Source organism: Tachyglossus aculeatus, chromosome X4, assembly GCF_015852505.1.
Source record: "Tachyglossus aculeatus isolate mTacAcu1 chromosome X4, mTacAcu1.pri, whole genome shotgun sequence".
NCBI classification, from domain to species: Eukaryota; Metazoa; Chordata; class Mammalia; order Monotremata; family Tachyglossidae; genus Tachyglossus; species Tachyglossus aculeatus.
Window position 1 is genome coordinate 37,475,165 of NC_052098.1, and position 19,496 is coordinate 37,494,660.

Here is a 19,496-nt window from a genome sequence, read left to right on the forward strand (position 1 = left end):
GTTAGTACAGTGCTTGGCACAGAGTAAGTGCTTAAATATAATTATTACCTCAAATGAATCAATCATATTTATTGAGTGCTTACTGTGGGCCGAGCACTGTACTAAACGCCTGGGAGAGTACAATTAACAGAATTGGTAGGCACATTCCCTGTCCACAAGTTTACAGTCTAGAGGGGGAGGTAGACAGTAATGTAAGTAAATTATGGATACGCTATGGGGCTGAGGAACAGGTGAAAAGGGGAGCAAATCCAAGTACAAGGGTGGCACATAAGAAAGTGGGAGAAGTGGAAATGAGGGCTAGGTCAGGGAAGGCTTCTTGGAGATGTGCCTTCAATAAGGCACATCAAATCCAACAGATCACAGCTCTCCATATCTTCATAGCCTGAGATCACATCTCTAGGAGGTCTTCTCAGATTTAATCAATCAATCGTATTTATTGAGTGCTTACTGTGTGCAGAGCACTGTACTAAGCGCTTGGGAAGTACAAGTTGGCAACATATAGAGACAGTCCCTACCCAACAGTGGGCTCACAGTCTAATCTACTCTACCCAAGTTATAGCCCCTGAGCTGCCACTTTAGCACCACCTAAGCATTTACATACTCATAACCACCCATAGCTCTATTGCACTTCATGTACCGTATCCATTTTTCCTTCTTCCGTCTGCAAATTATTTTAGTATCTGCCTCCCCAGCTAGATTGTAAATGCCTTGGGGCAGAGATCATGTTTATTTACTCTATTATACTCATCTAAGCACTTAGTACAGTGCTCTGCACATAGTACATGGAGGACCTGGACTCTAATCCTGAGAAGCAGCATGGCTCAGTGGAAAGAGCCCGGGCTTTGGAGTCAGAGGTCATGGGTTCAAATCCTGGCTCCACCAACTGGCTCCACCAACTGTCAGCTGTGTGACTTCGGGCAAGTCACGTCACTTCTCTGCGCCTCAGTTCCCTCATCTGTAAAATGGGGATTAAGACTGTGAGCCCCCAGTGGGATAACCTGATCACCTTGTAACCTCCCCAGCGCTTAGAACAGTGCTTTGCACATAGTAAGCGCTTAATAAATGCTATCATTAATCCTGGCTCTGCCAATTGCTTGCTGTGGGGCCTTGGGCAAGTAACTTAAATGCTCAGTGCCTCAGTTTCCTCAACTGTAAAATGGGGATTAAATACCTGTTCTCCTGCATACTTAAAATGTGAGCCCTGTGTGGAACAGGGACTTTGTCCAACCTAATTAACTTGTACCTACCCCAGCACTTACAACAGTGTTTGATACATAGTAAGCACTTAAATTCCACAAAACAATAAATACTATTGATTGATCAATAAAAACCCCATGTGCAACTAATGCTATATTCCATGCTGTAGGGCTAAATTTGCCTCAGATAGCAGAGAAAATCCAGGTGGGTTAGTACCCCTGTGGCTCATATTGGCCTCATCTCTAAGCAGCTTCTTACTTGTTCAAAAGCCAGGAATTATTTGTAGCCAGTTGCAAGGCATGGCAGATGGAAATAGAGGAACTTCTCCTATCAAACTAACTCCACCCTATCCTGAAGAGGAACATAGTATGATTTCCTGTTGTTAATTTCAGAGCCAGTCCACCCCTAACAGTGGTTGCAAATGCCCTCTGCTGCACTGAGTTGCACTTAGCAGTGCAGTATTGATCACTGTTTTTGAATCTGGTCTCTGGCCACACAATTTTCCCAAAGCCTATGCTTTGTAACCTCTCTCCTGATTGCCACTCACGGAGCTGGTCTGTCTGCTTCTGTCATCTCACAACAGTCCTCTGCCATATCACACTGAGATTGTTTCGCCATGTCCTCAAAATGCTGGGAGGGCATAAAAAGCCCTCCATTCTTGGAGGGCACTCAAATAGCCATGTTTCTTATACAGTACTGTTTCCTCAAAAAGAGTAGAGCCAGAATTGTCATGTTTGGGACCGCTACTTCTGGGCTTTGAGTAGGGAGGAGTGAAGGAGGCATGCTACCTACTGTGGTAGCTCAGCTACTTAAATCACACTTCTCCCAGATTGAGCCGCACTAGTCTATTGAGCAGTTCTGAACAATTTTTAGAATAAATCCATGAGGTCCTTGTGGTTTGGGGTGTAGAAAATTGATTGAAGGTGCATTCAACTTCCAAACAAACCCACAAGTGTGTTGTAATGAAACAAACTCCTAGAACCTTTGCAAAAACAACTTGGGGTGACAGAAATTAGTGTTGAAAACACAGCTGGAGTTTGCCCCTTTGGACCTGTATTTTTTTTGTTTGTTTTTTTAATGGTGTTTGTTAAGTGCTTACCATGTGCTAGGCACTGTACTAAGTGCTGGAGTAGGTACAAGCTAATCAGGTTGGACATGGTCCATGGGGCTCACAGTCTTAATCCCCATTTTACAGATGAGGTAACTGAGGCACAGAGAAGCTGAGTTACCCAAGGTCACATAGCAGACAAGTGGTGGAACTAGGATTAGAACCCAGGTCCTTCTGACTACCAGAGTTGTTACTACTTTGTGGGAGGGACCCAAGCAAATGAGGAACAGGACTCTTCCAAGGGCTGAGCCTCCAGCTGGCAACTGCATAGTCCTTTGCTCCTCTGTTCTTCTACCTTCTATCTTCAGGCAGCTAGGAGTTTGAATTGAATTACCAAACCTAAGCATTCAATTCTTTATTGTTCCTGGATCTGTCCTGGGAGACCAGAATCTTTGTGTCTTCCCTCCCCAAGAACCTGAAAATAGCTGTGCCACAGAGGCTACCCTGGCTTAGCCACTTAGGTTTCAGAAATGATAATTATGATATTGCTTAAGTGAATACCTAAGAGCTGGGGTAGATACCAAATAATTAGTTCAGACACAGTCCTTGTCCCACATGAGGCTCACAGTCTAAGGGAAAGGGATAACAGAAATTTCACCCCCATTTTACAGATGAGAAAATTGAGCCACAAAAGTCAAGTCACTTGCCCAAGGACATATAGCAGGTAAGTGGCAGAGCCAAGATTAGAACCCAGGCCTCTTGACTCTCAGGCCCATGATCTTTCCACTAGGTCAGGCTGCTTGGCCAAAAGTTGGCAAGCCAGCTTTTTAGGTCCTCCCAACAGCAAACGGGAGGAATTCTAAGTTTTTAGCTTTTTTAATTCAACATTTTCCATCAAGACAACAGAATATTTTACTGTCCCATCTTGTGGGACTTTTCCCAACTCAGTTTGGCTTCCATTTTGACCAAAAGATGATCTGCCTTTGCCTTCTTCCTTTCAGTAGTCCACATAGCAACAATTTCATCTGCTTCACCAGACAAAATTCCTAACCCCAGCACTTACCAATCAGACATTTCTGCAGTAAAGATGGTCAAACTGCAAAGTACAGAAAACTCCAAGCGGGCATGTGGGAATTTCTCCGTCAGCTGCAGAGAAAAATGACTGGGCTTAATTTGAATGGGTCTGCACCCGACATCTGCTCCAAGTAGGATTCGTGTCTCCCTGTCCTACAAAGAAATTTTCATGGGCTGCATCTATCCACCATGTGTGTGGAACAGGTGGCCAGCCCCTGCACAAATCCATTCATTTCACCCTTTACTCAAATGCATTTTATCCCTCCATTAAAATCCTCCTCTCCTCCCTCACTCTTTCCTCCACCTTGGGCCTCTATGAAAGATCACATCAGAACAGACTGTGAAGAGAGCTCTGTGAACATTCCAAACTGAAATCTCTGCCCACTTCTCACCCACGATTAGTGACTCATTTAGGCTCCCAAAAACTATTGTACTTTTCCCAAATACCTAGTACAATGCATTGCACTCAGACACTAAATAGCATTACTACTACTACTACAACTTGCATCAAAATACAGGAATTGGGAATTAGGTCACCCCAAGCCACCCCAGCCACAACTCAACCAAATCTTCCTTCTTTCCTTGCTCTGGTAAAAATGAGCAGGGAAAGGACACAGGAGAAAAATTATTATGGTATTTGATAAGCACTTACTATGTCCAAAGCACTGGGGTAGATACAAGGTTATCAGTTTGGACACAGTCCCTGACCCCCATGGAGCTCAGTCTTAGGTAGGAAGTAGGGTTTAATCCCTAGTTTTACGGATAAGGGAACCAAGGCACAGAGAAGTTGAGTGACTTGCCGAAGAGTATACAGCAGACAAGTGGCACAGCCGGCATTAGAACCCAGGTCCTCTGAATCCCAGGCTTATGCTCTTTCCAGTAAACCTTCCTGCTTCCCAACCTGAGTCCAAATACTCCCCAAACTTGTCACAGAGTCACTGAATAAAACACTATACCTGTATCTGAGTGTGCTGCCGATATTTATACCATTTAAACCGGGGACCTCTTGATGGGTCTCTGAAAGTGGCATCCGGGAGTCACAGAATGAAAGGATATTTTTAATATATATGAAGCATTTAAAAAGTGATTGTTCCACTTGAACAATACTCAGTGGTACATGTTCAGTTTTACCTAATTCCTTTTGTTTTTCTCCATTATTGCTGAAGTCTTCAAGACCAAGACTCCATGCAAAGGAACTGATAATTGAGTTAGGTTTGCACATCACCGTTCACACTCTTTTATCCCAGCCATTTTCTCACTGGGACAACAGGGTACAATGAGCTCATAGGCAGGTAGAGGTGCAGCACACTGAGAAGACATTGCAGCTTTTACTGATGGTACGCCTTAGACCAGATCAGAGGTTGTCAGGATAACTGCCTCAGTAGGCACTGTGGTTTATGCTACTCACTTTAGTCAGTTATTTTCAAGATTCTTGCCGAGAGAGGAGGAGGGGGGGAGGAGGGAGAAAGGAGGAGGGAGGAGTAGTGTGGTAGTAGCAGCATTAACTGAGTGCCCACTTGATTCAGTGCACTGTACTAAGTGTGTGCGAAGTACAGAATAAAAAGTGGCATGTACCCGGCCAATATGGAGCTCACACCCTAAGAGCATATACAGACGAAATATTTACAACTCGAGTGGTCAAAATAAATCGAGCACAAGTGCTAAGGATGGTATAAAAAAGCACTGGAAAAATGCATGAAAACACATTCCTACCAGGATGAGCAATTGCTCTCCGATTGGTCTTGGGGCCCAAGGCAAAGGAAAAGAAAGGGGAGTTGGCAGACAGTGGGAACAGGCAGAGGTGGAAAAAGACATCAGGAATAAAGATGGTCCCTGGACATGGCAATTGAGAAAGCTGTGAATAGTGAGCAGGTGGGTTCCTACCTTGACACTTTGATTACTTATTTTAATCTAAATTTCAGTGCTTTATTGGTGACAATTAGTTCTACTTCCCAGAGCTACTTTACCGTTCCCTGTACATAATCTGGCAGAAGGCAATGGTAAATTACTTATGTATTTTTACCAGAAAACTCTATGGATACACTACCAGAATGACTGCAGATGGAGGTGGGGTGTTCTGGGAGAGATGTGTCCACCGAGTAGCTATGGGTCGGAGATGACTCGAAGGCATAAGAAAAGACAAGATACACAGCCTGAATAGCCAAAGAAGGGGGGAAAAAGCCCTGTTTAGGTTAGAATTTCTAACAAAGAAAAAGAAAAATAAACACGAATCTTTCAATTAATGAACAATATTTGAGTGCTTAGTTTGTCCAGAGCACTGTACTAAGCGCTTGGTAGCATACAAACTGGTAGACACGTTTCTTGCCCACAATGAGCTCTCAACTCTCTACAATGATATATTTAAATTACAGAAAACAGACAGAAAAAAGGAGGTCTCAACTCCAAGGGAAATTCCTTTGCGTGTCAGGAAATAAATTCCATAAGTTACTGGGAAAGGAGAGAACAGAATTGCTAAAACTTCCAGTGATTGTCCATCCACCTCTACATCAATCAGAAACTCCTTACCATTGGCTTTCAAGCAATCACCTTTATCACCTTGCCCCTTCCTACCTCATCTCACTACTCTCCTACTACAACACACCCCACACACTGCGTTCCTTTAGTGCCAACCTACTCACTGGACCTCAATCTCATCTATCTCACCGCCAACCTCTTGCCTACATCCTGCCTCCGGCCTGGAATGCTCTCCCTCTTCATATCCAACAGACAATTACTCTTCCCACCTTCAATACCTTATTGAAGGCACATCTCCAAGAGGCCATTCCTAACTAAGCCATTGTTTCCTTTTCTCCCACTCCCTTCTGTGTCACCCTGACTTGCTCCCTTTATTCACTCCTCCACCCCAGCACTTACATACATATCCGTAATTTATCAATATCTGTGTCCCTCTCTAGACAGGAAGCTTGTCGGCAGAGAATGTGTCTCTTATGTCATGTTGTACTCTCCCAAGTGCTTAGTATAGTGCTCTGCACACAGTAAGCACTGAATAAAAACAATTGACTGAAAAACTTCATGCCAGTCAAGTATTGTTTTTCAACTGACAAAACTGCCTCCAATTGGAATTTGAACACCAGAGGGCACACGCTTTTACTAGGAAGCCCTAAATTCTCAATCCCACTTTCAGTTTCTAGGTTAAATATCTCTGCTCCTCCAAAGCAAGACTACATTAAGTACCGACTGCATCAGCACCCCTACAGTCATTTCTGTTAAACACGAGATAAAAAACAAGTCAGGACCATGCTATTAAACAGCTTTTTATTTGTTAATGTCATGTAAGAAACGGTAAGCAAGTCACACTACCTTTGCAATCACAACTAATGCGTTTTAATATGAAACCCCAACCCCCCTCCCCCCCATGTTAAAAATCTAAGAAAAAGTACCAATAAAGACAAGTTTCACTGTAGCCAATCATCCTGTGGGTTTACATGAAGATTGGGCAAATTTATCTTTTCTATAAAAAAAATTACCTCAATTACAAAAACTTCAGTACAAAAATGTCCAAAATATTGAAAGTGTTTCCACCGTCCACCCTCAGCACCATGACCAGATAAGAGAAAAATCAACAGTAGTTGGCTAGTACAGATGGAGCAGCCTTTGAATAGCCTCCAGACAGTGGTTGGTTTCCCTTCGTGCAAGGACACAAAACATCAGCAACATAAAAGGCAGAAATGTGTGATAGCATTGTCAAGAGTACATATCCAACCATTATAGTTCAGTCTTCATAATTCACCCCTTGCAAGAGAGCAATGATCACTTTTTTTCTAATAAAAACTTTCTTTCCAAGTGTCATGGAAGGCTATCAGACTCACAGCTTAAAAATTCACATTAAAGAAATACAAAAATATTTTGTGCTTCTGAGAAGGCTCTGTGCTGTTTGTAGATGAGGATTACCATATTTTTTTTTTAACTGAAGATTTTTCAGTTGAGGAATCTGTTACATAACTGCACAGGTTCTGTGGGATGCCCGTGGATCCCCCTGGTCGGAAAGAGACAGGAAACAATCAAGTTAAGACTAAGGAGTCTTCGAGATTATTAATTCACAACACTCCAACACAAGCCACAGAGTAAATCTGGAGTCCAATTCCAAATAAAAGTTAAGCATTTAGTCACCACTTCAGGACCACCCACCAACCAATCGTGGGCTAGGATCGACTGTTTCACTTCAAGTTCTGCCAAAATTCCCACCTCAAATCGTATTCCCCACCACTTTGCCTGCGATGGAAAACGTAGTTTGATCTTCTCCATGGGATAGTGCCAGGCAATTTAGGAACTATGGAAGTTAGTCATATTTTGGGAAAATAATACTCTCCACCTTGCCTCGATTGTAAAATGGGAAAAATAATGTCCTGCTTCAGGGGTACTGTGGAGATTAATTATCTATGCATTAAGTGGAAATTCCAGGCTCCAAGAATGTCCACCCTCCTACATATCAGCTATCTTCACTCATGACACCCCAGTCCGCTCTCTTCGCTCCTCCCAAGCTAACCTCAGTGTATAACGTTCGACCTTCCCATCTCGAACCCCTAGCTTACAGACATGTCCCTACTCTGAACCCTGCCCTTGCAAATCCACCAGGCCAGAGTTCTCTCCATCTTCAAGCCCCCCCGAAATCCCCCGTTCTCCAAGAAACTTCCTCAAATTAAACCCCACCCTCCCAGGTCCTGTCTATCCAACGGCACCTGTAACAGTTGCTAATGGCATTTATGTATACCTTGCTGTATACAGAACTAATGAATAGCTTAACATGTTAAATGTTCTTTCTTTTTCTATTTATCCTACCACATTCCTATTACCAATAGTTACCACATTTTTCTTCCTCCTGCTTCCCTTTTTGTTAGTCTCCCCCATTAGTTTACAAACTCCTTGGTCTTCTACAAGATCTTCTACATTTACTATACTCTCCCAAGTCCTCAGTACAGTGCTTTGCACACAGATGGTGCTCAATAAATACCACTGATTTGACTCAAGCACTTTACAGCAATAATGATGTTCCAAAACTGTTAACTGGAACGATAATTTGTGTTTATTTCAAAAATCCTTTACTATATATTAGCAACTTAAATTACTCTAACTGCATTACCTTCCATCAACGTTTAAACATAGCTTGTTCTTCAATTTAATGAAACTACTAGAAAAAATGTTTTCAAAAGCCTCAAAGTCCTATCATACAATAAAATTAAATCCAAAGTGAATTGTACAATACCTCCTGGTGGAAAAAGGTCTCTTCTTCAGTTGCTTCGACACCTTCCTCCTCTTCCTCTTCCACCTCCGCTTGCAAAGTTGTTTTAAAGACTGTGCTTCGTTGCGCAACCTCCTGCAAAAAGAGCAGACGTTTCATTCCTATAAGTTTGAGCTCCATTTTGGCATTTCATAAAGCGAGAAAAAACTCAACTGTTCATTTAGAAACCCTATTTCCCCTTCAAGGAAAGAGAGGAGAGTCTTCAGCTACTGTTCCCTAGAGGTTTTCAGGTTCCTAAATAATGATTTATCATAATTACTAGCAGAATAGAAGATCCTCAAAACTTTAAGGGATCCTTTCTACAGGATCCACTAGGGCTCAATTCAGAATTCTGGCTGGGCACTTTCTGCTCCATTTTAGTCTCTTCTCCAGTTTCTAGAGCAGTCTTCAAATTGTTCCAAACCTTGAATTCTTCTGAAGGGTATGCTTTGCAGTGAACCAAGAAAAATATGTCTGTTGCTCCTTCAACACAAGGGCCTAGGGCCATGAACAGAGCCATCTTTATTAGATCAGACCAATGGTTCACCTTGCCCAATTTTTTATCTTCAACAGTGGCACCAAGACTCTCGGATGAATCGTGTGATGGGCACCTTCTGGACATCCATCCTTATGGTTATGGATGGGCCTAATATCCCTAACCCTACCTTTCCCCTCTAGTAACCTATTTCAAACTGCTCACCCATGGATGTATCCAAAAATCCTTTTAGACCTGCCATTTCAGCTGACACAGCTGTCTGTGGGAATCAATTTCATATGTCTATTATCTATGTGACGAAGAAGTGCTTCCTTTAGTCTTTTTGAACCTACACTCTTCAAGCTTCAAAAGGTTTTCCATTATCCTGGTGGTTCAGAATTTGGTGAACGATAATTCTGGGTTTGCCTTATCCACGCTCCCCACTATTTTGGAAAGACAAAGGCTGAGAAGAGGACATATGTGGTGGGAAGGCCTGCTCCAGACATGTGTGCAAGAGGTTAATGCCAATAGCAACTAAAATGTATTATTGCCAAGGGCAGGGACTAAGGCATGACACTGACAAACTGGCTAACTTTATTCATGTCAGGGCAGACAAGTATTTCCCAACCATCGGCATTTAGGGGTGGATCTCTGAGACCTGTTGACAATGAGAAATTCTATAGAACTGGCTCTGCGTTACCCATGTATACATATATATATATATATATATATATATATATATATATATATATATATATATCATTATAGATCATTAAATTTAGATTTTTTTTCCTTGTTAAAACAGTAAACCAGGGTTTTACAACTTGCTTAATTCAAATCTCCCAGCCTCTGGATCATGCCTAAGTAAAACTGATCACTTTCTATTCTTAAATGGAAAATGAAATGGTGCTTGCCCTAATGTTTTCAGGTGTTGTGGATGCCCTGGAGGCATTAATGAAAGGTCTTACCTCTCCCTGAGAATTTTTTAATACAACCTTCACATCTTCACCAGTGCCCCAAGAGTTCTGATTCTTCCAGATGAGGTCTGTGGGAGGATTGGCAATGACTCCAGCATTTGCAGCCCAAATCTGGGAAGGAAAAGGAAATAATACAGTTTCTCACCTAGCCCTAAATTCTTAAATATGCTGCAGGGAAAAAAAAATGCATGTGATTATAGTCAGGAAGAGAACAGGAAGATCCTATTTATCTCAGTCAATGAAACAAAACAACCTTCAGTGCTGATTAGGGTGGAGCAAGGCCTCAGTTATCACAACTTACAGTACAAATGGGGTTTTTGCTTCCTTTAGCAGAGGAAACTGGTGAAAAGCCCCTAGGAGAATTTGAAAATGAGTTGTTGCTCTGAAGGTTTCTTTCAAAAGCTAGAAAAACATCTGGAGGTTAGCCTGTCCAGCTCCTTTCATCAATGCTGATCCTACCTACCTCCTACCTGAGGCAAAACAATTCGTGTCTCAAACATTAGCAGTCTCCAAAGCATCTGCTGGTACCAGGGATGAGAGAAGGAATTTTAAGTAACATAGGAAGAAATAAGGGAAATCTAAATTCTATTGCATTCCAACTTCTTAGGCTAGCTTCTAGATTCAGGAATTAATCCAGGAAAAGATCAGAAGCCGTCTCACACTCTCTCCCGTGGCTTCAACTACCACATAACTCCCAAATCTACGTCACTAGCCTTGACCAGCCATCTTTTCTGACCCCCCCGGGGACATCTCTACATGGATGTCCCACTGACCCCTCAGACTGTGTCCAAAACCCGTCCCCGTCCAAATCCTCTCCTCTGCTTAACTTTCCCCAAACATCGCTGACACCACCACCTCTCTGACTCTCAAACCCCAAACCCCAGCATTATCCTTAATGCCTGCCAATCTGTCACCAAATCCTGTTGGTTCATCCTACACAACATTTCCAAGATCCGTTCTTTCCTGCCCACCCAAATGACCACCTCTCTGATCGAGGTACCTGTCATATTCCGGTTTAAACTATGGCATCGGCCTTCTCAGTGCTAATAAAAATCATTATAATTATGGTATTTGTTAAGTGTTTACTATAGGTCAAACACTGTTCTAAGCACTGGGGTTGATACAAGTTAATCAGGTTGGACACGATCCCTGTCCCAAATGGGACTCAATCTGAGGAGGGAGAACTGGTAATGAATCTCCATTTTACAGTTAAGGAAACTGAGGTATAGAGAATAAATGACTTGCCCAAGGTCACACAGCAGGGAAGTAGCAGAGCCGGAATTAGGACCCAGATCCTTTGAGTCCCCGGCCTGTGCTCTTTCCACTAGACCATATGCTTCTACAGCTGATCTCCCTCCTTCCACTCTCTCCCCTCTTCCAGGCCATACTTCACTCTGGTAACTTAATTTTTTTTTTAAACTTCGATGGTTGCCTATTCTTCTTTGCACCAAGTAGGAATCCTTGTTCACTAGGTTAGGACATTTAACTGGCTCTCTCCCTCTTAGGTACTCTTCGCAGCTCACACTCTTCATTCCTGTCAAGATCACTGTGCCTCCTCATCTCTCCCACCACCTACCTCTTGTTCAAGCCCTCCCCAAGGCCTAGTACTCACTCCTCTCTTCATAACCAATAGACAAAAACTCTCCTCTACTTCAGAGCCCTTCTTAAAAATCGCATCTCCAGAAGGGCTTCCTCAATTAATCTCTAATTTCCCCACTCATATGCTTCTTCAGTCCTTTCAAGCCACTTAAGTACTCACTATCCCCAGCAGCACTTACATGACCACCCTATAGATTCTTATTACTTCCTCCTACTTCTAATTTGAGTGTCCGTCTCTCTCCCACTAGAGTGTAAACTCCTTGAGGGCAGACATCATGTAGGCTAATTTCTATTGCATTCTCTCCAGCATTTTGTACAGTGTTCTGCACATACTATATTCTCCCCAGGGTTTGGTGCAGTGCTCTGCATACAGCAGGCACTCAATGCTATTGATTGTCTGACCATGTTTGCTACTTCTTAGGTTAGATGAGCTGGTGACTCATGTCTTCCTCTATAAGTGATCCCATATTTTTGGATCTCTGACCCATACTTTGTAATAACTCTCTTTAGCTTCTTGTAACTCAAACCCAAAGCTAGTGTGGACCAGACAGCCAAAAGGACAATGTGCTCCAAAGTTCCATTCTGAGCTCCGGTAGTGTTGTGCTGGGTTATCTTGGGGGAAAGACATTCATCTCTCCAATGTCCTCAACTATAAAATTTAAGTAACATTTCTGTACCTCCCTTATAGAAATTACGTAGGGGCTCCTCCCCAGGTGTGTTATTTTACAGGTATGTCTACGATTGAGCAAGTTGAAGATGAAGGCCAGTATTTAAGACTGTTTACAGTTTTGCCACTTCCCTTTGGAAACGCTGTGACAATAGTTAATAATGACTTCAAAGTCTAGTGTCACAGTGAGTCTGACAGTCTTAAAAACTGACATCCTTTGAGCACCCTGGGGGACAGGGACTGTGTCCGACCTGATTATCTTCTATCTACCCCAATGCTTAGCACATAGTAAATGCTTAACAAATACCACAATTATCATAATTATAAAACTGGGAAATGTCATCTTTCTTAGGAGAAAACCCAATGACTGCAGTCTGTAATTAGCCTTCACAGTGGGATCTGCATGGATAAGGTCCCTCAGGGCTCTACAAAACACAACGCACAAATCATAAACAGACAGTCTATCTAAAGAGAAAGAGAATTGTGCTCAGAAGTGGTGCTCGAGAAGGCTTTATTGGTATGGCCACTGCTACTGTGCTCCCCATGGGCCTCTGCAGGTGCTCATGCCTATCTGACAGTCTAAGGAGGTCTCAGCCCTGGGTATGACCCCACACCAGCTCAAGCAGGCTTTAATTTTGAGGGGAATCATTCATTTTGAACTGGTATTCCAGTATCAAAGTTTAAAGGGCTCCATTTTTTATAAACTAAATATCACTGACAGAATTGGGGCAGGGGCCTGAATCTTTTATAGTATTTTTCTTGAGTTGCCAAGACCAAATGGCTAAAACCAAAACTGTTTCTCAAATAAGTTTTAAGTTCATCTTTACGTTCTTTAATTGCACAACACATTTTGTTAATCAATTTAATAATATTAATAATTATGGTATTTGTTAAGCACTTACTATGTGCCAGGCACAGTACTAAGCACTGGGGTGGATACAAGCAAACTGGGTTGGACACAGTCCCTTGTCCCACATGGGGCTCACAGTCTCAATCCCCATTTTACAGATGAGGTAACCAAGGCACAGGGAAGTTAAGTGACTTGCCCAAGGTCACACAGCAGACAAGTGGTGGAGCCGGGATTAGAACCCATGACCTTCTGACTCCCAGGCGTACTCTATCCAGTACGCCATGCTGTTTTAGGACTTTCCACCTTACTTCTCTGGAGCATTTTCAATCATTTGGCCTTTTTTTAAGACTGAGGAGTTAGAACAAGAATTAACCTTGTTTAAAAATATTTTAATCGTCTTTAAGAATAGACTACGTAATAACAGACAACGAGAGTGAATTCCACTTACTGTAACAGTTTGGCCTGCCTTCAACAAGTATCTTGAGGTATATTTATAGCTGACCGAAGTGTCTCCTATTTTTTGGATCATCTCCCAGCCTCCCATTGGCTGATCCTAGGCACCAAAAGATATAAAATGAAACAAGGTCAGTTCAAATCCTGCAACAACTGGAATCCATTCCTACACTCTTCCAAACCAGGCAGGTTGACATGGTTAACGGACTGTTCTAGTGAAGGGGACAAAGTATTGCCTTTTCATTTTTACTAGTTTGCAGAATGAATGAAAATTCTTCCATCATTTGACAAAAAACATGTTCTCCTTTGGAACACACACCATAATTATCAATTTAGGATATTCTTAAGTTAGGTGAAATTAGTTGGGTTCCCCCCACCCACAAATTGACTTTAGCCAGATCCTCTACAATTAAACTAGGTGAGGCAACCCCAACACAAAAATCTTCTATCTATTCATTTAAACTTTGAAAGAATTACATTCGGGTTTTAGGAGAGAAGGGAAAAACCTTCTGAAACAAACCCACTTCAAGGGGTCCCCGTCCTGGGGGTGCAGGACTCTATGCAACTTCAAAATGAGGGATACACCTACTGCAGCTCTGCCATGTTTACAGGGGGCTTGGGGAGCTTTTAAATAGCTCCCTGCATCAAGCCAGAGTGCTGAGCCCCTTCCAATTTAGCAATCTCACACCAAGGATATTTCCAGTTTAAACAATTTCATTCTGGGGAGACATTTAAAACCCCCGTGATTCCCTGCAAAACCCAGGATCCACAAACAGCAGCAGCAGGGAAAACAGCACATCACTGCTTCCTTAGATTTGGGCCCTGCCCCAGCGAGGACATGAGTCTCCCCATGTGTGCTTTTTAAAGCCCCTGAAGTAATCACACATGTACAAGTGAGACCTAAGGTATCACCCCTCATCCCCACCCATATGCTCGCCTGGGTGGGTTTCCTGAATAATTTTACTTTACCTGCTCAGAAGAGTTCTTCAGGCGGATAAATTTCCCATCAACATCTATTTCTTCAATGCTAACATTTCCAGTGGCTGAGGCTGAGTGGGAGATGCTAACACTACTGCTAGCCTCAGATTCTTCAACATCAACTCTCTTTCTCTTTCCTCTAGTTGTACGTACGCTGCGACTTGATGATGCGCGGGACACTGTCACCCGAGAAGAAGGACTTGGAGAGAGTTTCAGTCTGCATGGAATAAGAGATTCACATCTTACATTCTTGAACCACAAACCACTTAGACAAAGAAAGGTTAGGTGTTGGGAGGGAAGGGAAAGCATAAAACCATCATCACCCCATGGGAATGGCTGTCAATTGGGTGAAATTTGAGCTGACTGGAACATCAAAGGAAATACAATCTTACAGATAATCTTTCTTTTATCTAGCCAATTGACCCTTTGTCCATGTCCTGCCACATCATCTTTTCCTTCTAATTTTATGTTCTCCATGTGGCTAACACACTACTGTGCATACAGTAGGAGTTACAGTACAAACTTCATAAGGTATTACTGATAATGACAATGATATACAGAAATTTCCTAGCATCATTTGCTGTAGTATCTCAACTATAGCCTAAAGGGAAAACTTGGGGGCAACTGTGGACCTGGACTGATTGCAGGCACACAAAAAGAACAGGACAAATATTTGACTTTTCAATTATAGAGAATAATGAGTTAAAGAAAGTAAGTTTGTATTTGAGACACCAGCACAATCTGAATTTCTTGAATTCCTGGTATTTCTCAAATGTTTCACTAACAAAGTTATAAAAGTAAACACTACAATATGTAAAAAGTTATAAACCTTTCAGTATGCTTTTTAATATTGCATATATTGAAAAACATAAAAGAGGATTTTATACTAAAATCCTAAATAAGATTTATGGGCAGCGAATGTGTCTGTTATATTGTTGTACTGTACTCTACCAAGAGCTAAGTACAGTGCCCTGCACACAGTAAACAAATTCAACTGATCGATTAATCCTAATAGGATTAATTGTAGAAACCAAGTAAAGTGTATACTATGTCATATTTATGCTTTCACTGATGAGACTGTATGAATACTGTATTTTCTTTGGGTAAGTTATTCACTTGTGTACAATATTTTAACAAAACATAACACACATCACTAAAACCTATTCCAAGAGGCATAAGTACATTCAAACATTAAAGTTTACTAGCTTCAGACTTCAAAGTTTAGAACCACTCCAAATCTGTAGTAAATACCTGTTCACCCTCCTACCGGATAGGGATTGTGTCCAACCTGATTAATTTGTATCTACTCCAGCTTAGAACAGTGCTTGACACATAGTAAGCGCTTTAACAAATACCATAATTATTACATGGTCATTATGGTGCATAGATTTTTAAGAAATATGGTCTAGAAAACATACATCCCTGAGTCAATAATAATGATATGATATTTAAGTGTTCATCATGTGCTGAGCACTATATTACAAGATAAGCAGGTTAGAGTCCCATCCCACATGGGACTCAGTCTATATAGACTGTGAGCCCGTTGTGGGCAGGGTTTGTCTCTTTATTGTACTTTCGAGGTGCTTAGTACAGTGCTCTGCACACAGTAAGCACTCAATAAATACAACAATGAATGAATGAGAAAGAGGTATTTAATCCCAATTCTACAGATGAGGAAATTAAGACACAGAAAGGTTGTCACTTGCCCAAAGTCACACAGCAGGCATGCAGCAGAGTCAGGATTAGAAACCATGCTCTTTCCACTAGGCCATGCTGCCTCCCCTAATCTAATGTCATGGAAATTCTGAGCATGCTGTTAACTAAAAACTAGCTGAATTGAGAAACTCACTGAATGCGGATAGTGAAAGACATAGAAGTCAAAGATGACACCAAGGTTGTGAGCTTCTAAGAGGATGACAGTATTGCTGACCACAATGGGGAAGGTAGGGGGTGGGATACTTTTAAAAGGGAAGATGAGGAATTCATCATGAGAAGCAGCGTGGCTCAGTGGAAAGAGCTCGGGCTTTGGAGTCAGAGGTCATGGGTTGGAATCCCGACTCCACCACGTCTGCTGTGTGACCTTGGGCAAGTCACTTAACTTCTCTGGGCCTCAGTTACCTCATCTGTAAAAGGGGGATTAAGACTGTGAGCCCCACGTGGGACAACTTGATCACCTTGAATCCCCCCCAGCGCTCAGAACAGTGCTTTGCACATAGTAAGCGCTTAACAAATGCCATCATTGTTATTATTATTATTATCGTGGCCCAGTGGAAAGAACACAGGCTTGGGAGTCAGAGGACATGGGTACTAATCCCGGCTTCACCACTTGTCTGCTGTGTGACCTTGGGCAAGTCACTTCACTTCTCTGTGCATCAGTTACCTCATCTGTAAAATGGAGATTAAGACTGTGAGGCCCACATGGGACAACTTGATTACCTTACACCCACCCCAGTGCTTAGAACAGTTCTTTCTGCCATATTCAGTGACAACTGGTCATCCATGTCTGGAAGTAGAAGGAACTTCAAGTTTAATAAAGACTGCCCTATATATAGGACAATTTAGCAAGTACATTTCTAAAGTTTTCAAAATACCAACCTAGTTTAATGTCTTCTTAGTCTTTTGGATCCTAACTAAATGTGGGAATCTTTTCTGGAAGGGTATGTTAGGTATACTTTTTAAGATGGGAAGTACAACTTGAACAGTAGTAATAATGACTATTTGTTAAGCTCTATGTGCCAGGCACTGTTCTAAGTGCTGGAGCACTGTTCTAAACTATTCTAGGTACACGCACACATTCCCAACAGTTTCCTAGGGAACTTTCTTACCTCTCTTCTTCACCCTCCAACAGTTTTCTGTATGCGCTGATTTCCATGTCTAGGGCCAACTTGACATCCAGAAGTTGCTCGTAGTCATTTAACTGTTGCTGCATTTGATCTCTTATCTCTGCCATTTCCCTCTCTTTCTCAAACAACATCAGGCGAGAATTGTCCCTTTCTTTAGCCAGGAGGTCCTCCAGCTCCTGTATTCTATCCATGCAAGCTCGGGACTACAAATGCAAACATTTCAGCTAAGATTAACAACAATAATGCTCGAAAAGGGTATAGTATTTTCACTTTATCCTCATGTCATCAATGGGAGGTGGGGAGAGGCAGGGATCAGTTGCCCTATTTCAAAGACTGGGAAATTGAGGTACAGAGAGATTCAGTGATTTGCTAAAAGTCACCAAACAGACCAATTGCTGAGCTGGGACTGGAACAAAAGGTCTCTCAACACTTCAACCAGATTATTATTAGTAATAGTAATATTATTATCATAATGCCTATTTTCAAGAGAAAATAGCAAGGAATCAAGGGGCATCTACTGAATAAGCAACTGCAGTTGGTTTTTTTTTAAGTTTGATTCTGGATTTCAAAACAAGCCATTCAACTGAACTTCAAAAAAAACCTTTGTTTTACAGAAATCTATGAAATTCCTAAAATGCACGGTGTACAGATCAGAGGGTGTAAGAGACTGGTGAAATACATTAGGGAAAAGTGAAAGTGAGAGCCCAGGTGTTTTACTATTTTCTAGATGAGTGTCCTGACGTCTAAAAAAAAAAACAAAAAAAATTATGTATTCAGACAAATGTTTATGAAGCATCAATCATGAATGAAAAGCTTTCATATGTTTGACCCAGAGAGGGAACATTAGTTGACAAATTACAAGAAATATTCTGTAAAACAAAGGTGAAGAGCAAAACGTCTACCATAAGTTACTCAAAACCCACTCTAGAAAAGAACCTTATGCATGCATCTTCGCATTCTTCTTCCAGGTGGGTGGGTGGAGATTGTATAGGTATAATCAGATCTACCATAACACATTTCCACTACACATTATGGATACAGCCCAACAACAAAATTAGGGAATGTTCTGACAATGCACAACTGGAAAGAATACAACTCAGTGTAGAGGCACTGGCATTGGACACAGGGTGAGTAGTAAAACACGAGTTCTCCTTATCACAGGGTTCTTCAAGAATGAAACCTCTATACTATAAAAGGGAACTAAATGTTTGTGGATATGTATTTATATATAAGGAAATAAACTGCTGGTGGAACTGCTCCAGAAATCAGATTTGGTATATGGAGTATGTTCAGGTCTCACAGTGTCTTACATACAAGGAAGATTTTAGTAAATGTTAGTAAAAATAGCAGTTACAAGTCAGAGATTAACTGTTTTTCAGTAGTGTACTCAGGTGGACTCTAGTTAGAAATGGAAAAAATCAAGATCAATGAGATTCTATGATAGTTTCCAGTCAGCTCTCTTCCCTGGCAGCTTTGAAATCCAACAGCATATTCTTGGTTTTCCATATGCTGAGGAAGAAACTGAGCAGAGCATCCTATCCCTGCAGTTCTACCATAAGATTCAGGAAATATGTCATTCTTCATAACTTGGGCTGCAATAAGGTGTTGGAACAGAAACCACATCTTCATGTTAGTCGGTAATCTCTTCAGAGACGATAATCCTCAAATCACTTAAGTGTTGTTGTCATCTCTAAGATTCCTCTTTGTTCAGAAGCTGGAACCATTTGTACTATTAAATGGTACTTCGGCACCGTGTATGGGTCTTCCACATAAGTCCTGATTATCTTCAGTTTTAGCATCCCACCACTTCTCCCACCTAGGTGACATTCTTATTCCATGATTTCCCTAAGCGTTTTTTTTTCCCTCCCTGCCAGGTTGGGGATGAGCTGCAAGCCACTGATTATGCACTGTTCGTTTTGTTGCAAAGAACTCCTTGACCTGAAGTTTCCTGGTGTTTTCTTTTGTCCCCACCCCACCTTCAAGGAGATCTGGTTGGCAGCATCTCATAGTTATAGCCAATTGCTGGTCAGACTGATAGAGGCAGATGGGGTTTCCTGCCTTGACGTTTTCACTGTGGCCTTGACAGTAACCACCTG

At 41.8% G+C, this 19,496-nt stretch overlaps 1 protein-coding gene across 1 annotated transcript in view; it reads right to left on the reverse strand.

Annotated features, from left to right (window-relative positions):
- Window positions 1–6,697: 6,697 nt before the first annotated feature.
- The window catches only part of LMNB1 (lamin B1), a 51,762-nt gene continuing 38,963 nt past the window's right edge, over window positions 6,698–19,496 (reverse strand). Inside the window, exons 6-11 of the mRNA XM_038769923.1 lie at window positions 17,383–17,603; window positions 14,549–14,774; window positions 13,575–13,679; window positions 10,002–10,121; window positions 8,544–8,654; window positions 6,698–7,316 (exon numbers count right to left, since the gene is read on the reverse strand). Of these exons, the coding sequence (XP_038625851.1) occupies window positions 7,275–7,316; window positions 8,544–8,654; window positions 10,002–10,121; window positions 13,575–13,679; window positions 14,549–14,774; window positions 17,383–17,603 (825 nt within the window). The 3' untranslated portion in view covers window positions 6,698–7,274. The remainder of the gene's footprint in view (window positions 7,317–8,543; window positions 8,655–10,001; window positions 10,122–13,574; window positions 13,680–14,548; window positions 14,775–17,382; window positions 17,604–19,496) is intronic.